The sequence below is a fragment of the Thalia democratica genome, chromosome 4 (genome assembly GCF_965202585.1).
Source record: "Thalia democratica chromosome 4, ktThaDemo2.hap1.1, whole genome shotgun sequence".
Taxonomy (NCBI): Eukaryota; Metazoa; Chordata; class Thaliacea; order Salpida; family Salpidae; genus Thalia; species Thalia democratica.
In genome coordinates, this window is record NC_139168.1 from 13,224,801 (window position 1) to 13,235,459 (window position 10,659).

At 24.9% G+C, this 10,659-nt stretch overlaps 2 protein-coding genes across 2 annotated transcripts; both read right to left on the reverse strand.

Moving 5' to 3' along the window:
- Positions 1-253: 253 nt before the first annotated feature.
- LOC145833034 (TLC domain-containing protein 4-A-like) lies at positions 254-2,970 on the reverse strand. The gene is made up of 7 exons (XM_082940236.1): positions 2,873-2,970; positions 2,392-2,487; positions 1,895-1,953; positions 1,364-1,461; positions 1,141-1,214; positions 648-803; positions 254-401 (listed from the first exon to the last, which is right to left on the reverse strand). Exons 1-7 carry the CDS (start codon positions 2,968-2,970, stop codon positions 254-256), a joined length of 729 nt encoding a protein of 242 aa, XP_082796362.1.
- Positions 2,971-7,737: 4,767 nt separating this feature from the next.
- Positions 7,738-10,358, reverse strand: LOC145833035 (TLC domain-containing protein 4-like). The gene is made up of 7 exons (XM_082940237.1): positions 10,261-10,358; positions 9,870-9,965; positions 9,310-9,368; positions 8,692-8,789; positions 8,477-8,550; positions 8,151-8,306; positions 7,738-7,918 (listed from the first exon to the last, which is right to left on the reverse strand). Exons 1-7 carry the CDS (start codon positions 10,356-10,358, stop codon positions 7,738-7,740), a joined length of 762 nt encoding a protein of 253 aa, XP_082796363.1.
- Positions 10,359-10,659: the final 301 nt, after the last annotated feature.

The following is a 10,659-nucleotide window of genomic DNA, read 5'->3' on the forward strand; positions in this document are numbered from 1 at the left end:
TACACTTGAACTCGGAAACTTAAAAAATTATATAACTAAAAACTAAGTTGTTAGATACCTATACAAAAAATTCCTATCTTAAGGTTGTATATAAATATAGCAAAAGCAATTCTATAAAATACAGGTTTATTTAACGACAAAAAAGCACTCAAACAGATGTTTGGTCCAAGTATATGATGCATGAAAAAAAATCTTTCGGTTATTGAATCATACACTTCAGACACAATTTAATGTCTTTTCTGGGGCTAAAATATTAGTTCTGCTTTCTATTATCGTCAGCATTGTTAGCTGATTGTGTATATGACCAAATTCCCTTGGCTATTTTGCTCATCCAATATGTGTTCAACAGGTCCATTGCAACTTGGAAGCAAATCCAAGCGTAGTGAAGGAAAACCGTGACACTGTAAGTTATTGAGTTTTTTAGCCAAGTTTAATAACTCACATATAAAAGAACTATCGTTTTGAAATTAAGATATAGTTAGTAATAAAACTATATTCTTTTTATATAGATATGCATAAGAAAAACATGGGGTAGTTAAGGTTTTTTTTTTCAAAAAAAATGTTTTCTGAATTAAGTAAGTAACATGTAGTAATTTAAAGTATTTTAATTTGAAAACAAAATTTAAAAAAAAAATTAAACGACATACTTGCTCCAGTATTCAGGTGTCTGAAGAAGAAAAGCAACTGATACCCAAACAAGAACAGCTAAAACAATTCTGAACAAGAAAAAGGTAGCAGTCATCATAACACCATTGTAAAAATACGTGTCTGTTTGTTTCTTATCCATGACAGACAGCATCCACCTAAACAGTATAAATGAAAATTTATCAAACAAACTACTAGCTTTATATAAATTTTTTTTTAAATGTAATTGCACATTTAATGTATACCTAATGAATAAAGCAAACGTTGGTAAAACAAAAAAGTAGAGATTAAATATTTGCTAAAAAAAAACATATTTAAAACTTGTGTTTAGCATTAACAAAAACAATTTTAGCTTTGTTTTTGAAAACTTCTAAGTTAGTACACTTTACGTATATAATTAACAACTACACTAAACCCAAAACAAAAAAGCAAAATTTCTGTATAAATTTAGATAGACAAATTTTCAAAATACAAGTTTATACAACCAACAAATACCTAAAATTGACGAAAGGGGTTGAAAATTCGGTTATCAACCTAAAGTTGGCGTAGTATGTCAGCTTTCCAAAATACTGTAACGAATTTTATGTATTACTGTTTTATTTAAAACTTCACATCTTATATAACAATTACAACTTTAATAAATATGTAGAATACTTTTAGTTAACTATCTTTGTTTGAAAAGATACGATATGAAATATTAAAATAATTTCAAACTGACCAGAGCGAGGTAAAAGGCAACTGCGGCAATAGTGTGATGTATGAATGACAACAGTGACGCATCAACCCCTTTCCCGTAAACTGCCATCCACACAAAATCTGTAAAAAATTTTGAGAACTTTTAATTTGTAATTAATAATTATCATGTAGATAAGTATTTTTTTTATACATAAAAATAACAAATTAAAAAGTCAGAGATATAAATAAATCATTTAAACATTTTAAAGTTGTCAAGTGGAAAAAAAAAATTGTAGCAACAAATATTTATTTCGTGCTTAGTACTACTTTAAAAACCTTTTTAAGCTAAAGTAAGCTTTTAAATTCTAAAATATGCAGGGAAGTTTAGATAATTTATTTGTTTGGTTTGAGGTTTTAGAATTTTTGCTGAAAGAAGAGAAGACTTAAGTTAAATTCGTGTTAAATGAAAAATTGCTGTTACTAAATACAAGTGATTAAGCTTGACAAAAACTAAACGAATGCAAAGATATTATAACATTTAAATCATTTTCTTATAAATATTTAAATATCTAACCATGTATCATGTAGCCAACACACCATGACATATTCATTCTTCCGAAAAGACCAGTCCAACTAAAAAATTAAAATGTTATGCTAAATAAAACCCACTAAAATGTATTAGTTACTCAATTATTTTTTTAACAAATCACTACCTAAGGATACTCGAGAAACACTGGCTTGTAAAATTAGTGCATATATGGGTTTTATTAAAAAAACTTAGAATATAAACTTTATAAATGTCTACAATAATTGTCCATTTTTTATTCAAATTGCTTGGATTATTTGCTATAGTAGCAGACAAAAATATTTGTACTTAACAGTTAACAGATATAATGAGTATTTTAAATGTTTACTAATACATTTTGATAAGAGAATTAAACATTTAGAAAAACTATCATAGTATTTAAATGAAAGTTTTAGAAAAAATAAACAAGATATTTAGTTGTAATAAAATAAAGTGTACAAAAATTAATTCAGATAAAACATCTAATAAATTTAAAGCTCACAAACGTTGTATAGTCTTCTATTGGATAAGTTGAAGTTACTTTCATTACAACAACAATTCCTACCAGAGTTACGATTGTTGCATGTATGGTTGATGCCCATCTGTGTTTATGTTGAGTTTGTAATACATAATAACATACGTTTCAAGTCAACACTTATTATTTATGGTAAAAGAGTAATATACACTATAATTTGTATATAAAATGAAGCTATAGTGCTTTCAATAAAACACAAACATAATTTGTTAACTTTGTATACAAAGTTTAAATAATTTAACAAAAAAAAAATATTACTAAGTACATATTTATTGAAATTAAGTTATCATTGATACAAATTAAAAACTATGCACTGGTGTTTGATTAAAATGAAACTGTTGAAAATTTTTGCTAAAATAGTAGTTTGTAATGTTATAAATTCTAGAATTACAGTTGTTAAATATTTTTTCTATGTTAAAGTAGCATAGTAATGTATTTAAAAACAATTTTACCTCATGCACCAATTTCTTTGTTGATCTTTAGTCAGATCGCAATACTTTTTATTGTATTTTTTAGACAGGTAAGGTGCAACTTGCCCGCACAAAAACATGTGAAATAGGAAACTTGCTAAAATCACTAGATTTTCCACCAACATTTTGAGGTTTTTTATCACTGTTTTTGTTAAGTAAAAAAAGCTTCTGTTAAAAACAATACCGATTTATTTTACTAAACATTTGTAGTTTGTTTGGAAGTTAGAAAAAATCTAAAAGTTAATCTAAAAATATCTTAATAGTTTATCTGTATCACAGAGCACAAAGGTATCAACTAAAACTATTTAAAACCATAAACAGTGTACAAAGTTTACAATATCAAAACAAAAACCGTCAAACTGGTCTAAAAATATTAAATTAGTGAAAAAGTATAAAATGATAATGTAGAACCCCACAAAAATTTATCCACTTTAAATTTTTTACACAAATGAAAGAACAGAAGTAGTTTAGAAAAAAAAAATTGTATTCATATTTAATTTTAGCATTATCCTCTGGCCATAATTTTCAAACACCTTTTGACCTTAATATTCAAAAACGAATTATAATCTTAACTTTAGCCAGCTATAACTAAAATAAAAAAATAAAACTATGAAGTTAACTTAAATGATTAAATTATGTATAGGTCAAGTCCAAAGAAATTTAAAAAAAGATAACAACTGTAAGTGAAATTTCTTAAAAATATATATGTAAATTTTTAAATATAACTTGAAAAAAAAAAGTTAACAGCAATGTAAATAAAACATTTGGTCATCAAAAAATAACTTTTGAGTTTTTATTCTACTACTAGAAAACTGTGCAGTTTGTCAAAAGTTAAAAGCTATTTAATTTTTTGCTTTTTGTAAGATTTTTTCAAAAAATAAAAGTTTATAAAAGTCAAGCTTTAAAAGTTTAAATCATCACTGTTAGCAATTTTTTTTTGCCGTAAAATAAAACTAAGATTTTTGTGGTAATTGATTCATAAACTTTTGCTTCTAAAACTAAAAAAAAAATCATTTTAATAACAAAAAAGACTTCAAAAGTTGAAATGTTGAAACTATTAGGCATGTTTTTTTGTAGTATAATTAAACTTTGTTGGATATTAAACCTTAACCACTTGAAAAGTTAAGTTTTTGCATGAATGTTTTTAACTCGATTAATAAAATAATTTTTTTTGTAGAGTTGCTATTGTGTATGTTTTATAACACTTTATAAAATTTAAGTTAACTTTCGAGATTCCAGTCTTTTTAATAAAGCAACATACTTTTTTGTTCTTCCCGTTATATTATTTAATAAGTAGAAGCTTAAATATAAAAACTTTTAAAATTTTAAAAATTATAAAATTCAAATTGTTTAACTTATCAAATATATTCTATCTATAATCATCTACAAACACTAAAAGTGCTAAAGAGTTAGTAAACACTTTTACACTTGCAAATTCTATTTAGGAGCAGTACTACTAAACCAACTTAAAATGCATACTAAAACTAATATCCAATTTTGTTATTCTAAATAAAAAATAAACAAAGTAAATATTGTTTTTGAAAAAAAAATATTGCTGCAAATTTATAAGTTACAGTTGAGCATTACAGCTAAAATAATTTTTTCCTACGTGTTATACAGGCGTGTTCTAAATTCTGTTCAAAACTTAGGTACAATGAAGTTTTCTTAAATAACACTGACCTATCTTAAACTTCATATGATTAGAATATAGTTAGTAGAAAATTTGTAGTGCACACAATTTTTTTTAAGTTTAAATTTGATTATTTAGTTATTAGTATTATTATTTTTTTTACGTTAATCATTGAATGGACAAGCTAAAAATTCTTTCAGTACTAAAAATAAAGAATTTTTAAACATAATCCAGTACATAAGAAGAGTGCTATTAAATATTTATTAGTTCAATCAAGTTCAGTAAAATATTTAATACTATTTACCCATGAAACTGCTCAACAGCATTTGAAATAATTTTTGCATTCTTATCAGTTTTTAGTATATAGCAAATAAATTTTTAATTATTTATACTAAAACACCTTTGATGCTTTAATTACTTTTAATAAACTTTGAAAAGAATGAAAAGTTTTTAAAATAGTAAAAAAAATTTTGTTCATGCAGGGTTGCCACTCGTTTTATCATTTTTTTCAAGGTTTTCCAAATTTCTTCCAGGTCTTTAAGGTACACGTTTTTTGTTCTTTTATAAGTTTAAACCTAACTTTAAGGTAAAAAATCGTGTTAAATAGTATATAAACAGCGAAAAATTCTGTACAACTTCTTTAGATATGGTTTTTAATTTAAAAAACTTTTGATGATGACAAATTTTTTTTATCTATATGGTAGATATTTTAATTCAAATCAAAATTTTACAACTAAATTTTTTTTAATTTTAAAATTCCAGGTTTTTCCAGGTCTTTTTCAAAAATTTTCAATTTCCAGATTTTTATAGATTTTTTTGCCTAAGTTGTCAAATTCCAGGGTTTTAAAGGTTTCCAGGTAAAGTGGCAACCCTGTTTATGCTATTGGATAAATTTAATCAAATATTTTTGATGTTTTATAAACTTAAAAGATATATTTTACAAATCTGAAATCTTAAAAGCTTGATTAAAAGTTTAAAAAAACTTTACTTAAAAACATAAAAAAAATTAAAGTCTCAAATAAAGGCAAATTGTGAAAAAAGCAGAAGTTGCTTTTACAACTTTAAATTGACTTATAAGATCTCATGTAGTTTAATACTAGTTATGTTAAATTTAATACTTTACTTTTCTAATACTTTTTCATTTCTGTAAACTTTACACTGATAACCTAAAATATTGAGCAAAACATTTTACTTTGCAGATAGCTCTACTTAAATATAACTAATGCATTTTTTACAGTTTTACCTACATAAATTATATGGTAAAAGCCCCGAAATTTATACACTTCAACATTCAAAATTTTTGTTTACACACTTTCTGAGCATAGTTAAATACTCTAAATTATAGGGCGAAATACAAAGTAACAAAAAACGAATACTATTTTAAAAGTATACCAGTGCAGTAGTTGTTGTCTATCAGGCTGGATTACTTGATTCTATAGGTGACAAAAGGTTCACTAGAAAAATGATTTAGTGAAAGAAAAGGTAAAATAAAGTATGAACTGATCTACGTGTAAGTATAAGTTTATATATAACCCAAATACAGTTTCTTTGTTTAGATTTTTTTTGGAATAATTTTGTACAAAAAATGTGTAGAAGAAATTGATCTCTATACCGTGGTACACTCAGGCAAGTTTGAAACTTTTAAAAATCTTAGGCTAGTTTTAACTTTTTTGAAAATTTCTTAAAACCTAAACCTAAGCTTTTATGTACTTTATAGTGTTAGAGTTTGTTCAGTTTTAAAAGTATACTGAAATTTTGTAGTCAACCTTCATCTGCTTTTTAGACAATTTTAAACTGTCAATTTAAATTGTTTTGTAAAATTACTTACCTGTTGCTGTGCTAGCTCTACTTTATTTACAAACGATATATTTTTTATATTCTGTCACCAGCAGACCCATATCAATCACGTGATGAATGTTTACATTTCAACATTCAAAATTTTAGTTTATAAAGACTATCTAAAAATAGTTACAAATTTTCTAGAAAATAAACTTTTTTTTTCATCATGGATATTGTTAATTTATCGTTTTTCAATACAAGCCGAAGGATACTTTTAGTTTAATGTATTTAAATTTTTTCGTTGAAGAAATTATTTAATAATGATTTTGCTTTTATTTTAAGTTGTATGTAACAAATTTTTAATTTTTAGTTTTATGTTTTACGAAAATATTCCTTGACTACAACATTGTATTTTCTTACACTAAATAGTATATATATATATATTAATGTAATTTTGGTTGTTTGATTAGTTAGATAGAAGATAGATTTTTGTACTGAAAGTTTGTCATTCACAATATTACGTCATACTGTTTTTTTTTTCGCATAACTTTTGAATCTATGTTTAGTAGTGCTTTTTATTTTGAATCGAACTGTTTGATGATTAGAGCTTTATAAAAAATTAAAGCTCTATGAAACATATGTACAAGTATTTTTAAAATCGTACTTTCCAATAAGTTGTTTGAAGTGGGCTCTGTAGAAGGTGTTCAAGTTTAAACAATTACCTTACTTTGTATATATATATATATGCACAATTTTTCCAGTATTCGTCTTTTAAAAACTCTTTATTTTAAAACTCAATATAAATTAACTCTGTTCTTTAAGCGATTAGATTGTTTATAATCAACAAAACAATAAAAATGCTGAATAAATCTCAAACAAATATTTGTTTAATATTTTTTCAGTAGTTTTGCTTTTAAAACTTTAAGGTGTAACAGACCCAGCCTGATTAGACTTATTACTTTTATAACTTTTCTTCTTTTCTTAGCCACACGCTTTTAGCGTTCAACTCTGAAAATATCTAATTCACTAATTACAACTTTTATTATAAATGTTTATTAGTTACTTACTGCCAAAAATATATATCAAATTCTAACAATAACTGTGATTTAGTGTTTATTAAACAAAGCAATATACAACAGGCAATAACAAAGTTATTCAATAACTGATAACAGAAATCAATAAAAAACACAAACATTCTTTATCACCAAAGTTAAAAACTTTTGTTGTAAAAATCAAAATCGAAAACAACAAAATATATTTGGTTACAAAGGTTCTACAAAAACGAAGCAAAAGAAAGTATTGAAAACATATGTATATATAACGACAATAAACAGCTTAAACAGTTAGGTCTAAGAACCTGATGTGCGAAAAACCTTTTAGCAATCAATTTATACACCACATGTTAATTTTAACATCTTGTCCAGAACTAAATCACTCATTATGCAAGAGAGCCTTGTCTTTGATGGATATAGTTTTCACTTAGACTATCAACGACTACATTGTTAGCTGATTTTTTGTATGACAAAAACCCCTGGACTATTTTATTCATCCAGTAGATGTTCATCAGGTCCAATGCGATTTGGAGACAGATCCAACCGTAGTGAATCAAGTCTGTGACACTGTAGTAAATTGTAGATTTCATTTTTCGAATTTAGTAATATACTTCATTTTAAACAACTATGTATAGTATTTATACATAAGTTATATTTATAAAATAAAAAACTCAAAAAATGAAGCTATATTTTTTGAGAGAAATTATTTTTTATTTTTCAGTAAGTAATGAGATAATCTGCAGATTTTAGTTTAAAAATCGTAAGTTTAAGCTTAAAATGAAAATTTTTAACAACAAACTTGCTCCAGTATTCAGATGTTTCAAGAAGAAAGCTGACTGATATCCAAACAAGCACAGCTAACACATTTCTAAACAAAAAGAAGAAAAAACCCATCGTAACACCATTGTAGTAATACGTTTTTGTTTGTTTCTTATCCATAACTGACAGCATCCACCTTAAAATCATTAATTAGTTGCTTTGTTTTAAAAATTCGATTATTCAGTACGTTGAGTGTATACTTAATAACTGTGTAATAAATTGCTAATACAAGTAGACAAGAGACTAAAAATTTACATCTGATTAAAAAAATTAAATGCTAGCTTGAACAATCAAAAAATGTTTTACCTAAAGTTGACGAAAGGAGTTGAAAACTCGGAAATTAATCTGAAGTTGGCGTAATACATAAAGATTCCAAAATACTGTGTAAAAATTTGCATGATTTAGTTTTTTAACTAACACTTAAAAATTTATACGTCAATTACAAGCGTTCTTAAGGAAGTTTTAGTATAAATTTTAATAAAAACAAAATATGGATATAAAAACAAATAATAATTTCAAACCAGAGAGAGGTTAAAAGCCACTACTACAATTATGTGGTGTAAGAATCCTAATTTTGACACATCTTTCCATTTTCTGAACATTGCCATCCACAACAAATCTGTAGTATCAATAAATGTTGGTTTTTTTAAATTTATTCTGTTTATCAGGCAGTTAGAAGGTTACTTTTTTGTTTTAGCAACAACTAAAACAAAGAAAGAGAGTTTTCGTTTAAAACATTCAAAAACTTTACGTATATGTAGTATAAAAAAAAAATCAAATTAAATTAAAGCTTCTAAAATTTATTTTATTTTATTTAGTGAACAAAAAAAAACTCTAGCTTAAGTTATTTTTAAAGGCGATTTTTAAGGTAAAGTTAAACATTTTTAATTTAAAATAAACGCATTGACCGTATTATTTATAAGTGTTTATTTTATAACGTTTCAAAACTTTTGCTAAAAATTAGTAGACTTAGTTCAAATATTAAATTACTGATTATTATAAACAAGTGATACACAATATTCGGTCTATATGTTTTATTTTCCTTGAAAAATAAAGGCATATATAAAAAACAATAATTGATAGAAAAATTTTAATCATTTAGACATTTAAAAAGCTTATAAATTTTTCAAATATCTAACCATTTATCATGTAACCAAGACACCATGACATATTTATTCTTCCGAAAACACCAGTCCAACTAAAAAAATAAAATATAGTTTAATTAAATTGAAATAAGTTGAACAAACCAGTTACTACTGAAGAATATTTTAAGAAAATTTGTTTTTAAAACTACAGCTAATAAAATATGTCAATTTAAAAAAACTCTGAAGAACCTTCTAGGTGTAATAGCGTAAGCTTGAATTGACAATTGTTGGATAAATTATTTTTAAAAAGAGCTAATAAAATACTTTTTTTTAAATTACAACATTTAACTAAACGCGACAAAAACTGTTATATATAAATAGTATTTACATTGATTTCTTTACTAGTAAGAAAGGTGTAAAAAAGTTTTTCGTACTTAGTTATTTACCAGCACTAAATATATTTAGTCATTATTTCATAAGATTGAGTAAATTTAAAAAGTTTAACAGCTAATAAAACTATGTTGTTGCAAAATAAATTACGACATAAAACTAATTAAAAAGCATATATATAATGAACTCGATTAAAACATCTTATATATTTAAAGCCAACAAACGTTGTATAGTCCTTAATGGGATAAGATGAAGTAAATGCAAGTACAACAACTAATCCTTCCAGAGTAACAACTACTGCATGTATGGTTGATGTCCATCTATATTAATATTAAGAATGGAGTTGGTAATACATTATCAATCATAAATTTAGAATAAAATCTATTTTTGTTAAAAAAAAACTGTATGCGATATCATTTGTATATAAAATAAAGCTCTAGTTTGCAGTTTTGATTTGATATAAAATAAAAAATGTTCACTGATATTTGTAATTGAAATGAAATTGTAGAAATAAAGTTGCCACAAAAGAAAATTCATTATAAATTCTACAAGCAAAATTGTTAGGGACTATTTTTTCTACTATATAACTACTTTCGATTTAAATACAAGTTTTACCTCATGCACCATTGTGTTTGTTGATCTTCAGTCAAAAAGCGATACTTTCTGTTGTGCTTGGCAGATAGGTAAGGTACAACAAGTGCACACAAAAACATGTGAAATAGGAAACTTGCAAAGATTAACAGATTTTCCATTAACATTTTTAGGTTTTATGACTGTTTTAATAAATGATAAAAAACTGACTGTTAAAAATTACTGGTTTGATTAACAAAAGTTTTACAATACGGTTTGAAGTCAAAAAACTCAAAAACTTAGTCTTCATTTGGCTCAATAACAAACATGTATCACAGAGCACTATTGAAACATTTATAATTGTTTAAAACCACAAGTATTGCACAATGTTTACAATTATACAACAAAAACCTTTTAAACTGGTTTAACTTAAACAAAAAATAG

Bases quoted from the DNA above. Each gene is read 5' to 3' on its own strand.
- LOC145833034 (XM_082940236.1), bottom strand. From the start codon at position 2,970: ATGTTTTTGTGCGGGCAAGTTGCACCTTACCTGTCTAAAAAATACAAT. The intron at 1,954-2,391 runs GTTTGTGAGCTT...TTAATTTTTTAG, and splicing joins CCAATAGAAGACTATACAAC to TTGGACTGGTCTTTTCGGAA. The intron at 804-1,140 runs GTATTTGTTGGT...TATACTGTTTAG, and splicing joins ACCCCTTTCGTCAATTTTAG to GTGGATGCTGTCTGTCATGG.
- LOC145833035 (XM_082940237.1), bottom strand. From the start codon at position 10,358: ATGTTTTTGTGTGCACTTGTTGTACCTTACCTATCTGCCAAGCACAAC. The intron at 9,966-10,260 runs GTAAAACTTGTA...ATATTAATATAG, and splicing joins CAAACACAATGGTGCATGAG to ATGGACATCAACCATACATG. The intron at 9,369-9,869 runs GTTTGTTGGCTT...TTATTTTTTTAG, and splicing joins CCCATTAAGGACTATACAAC to TTGGACTGGTGTTTTCGGAA.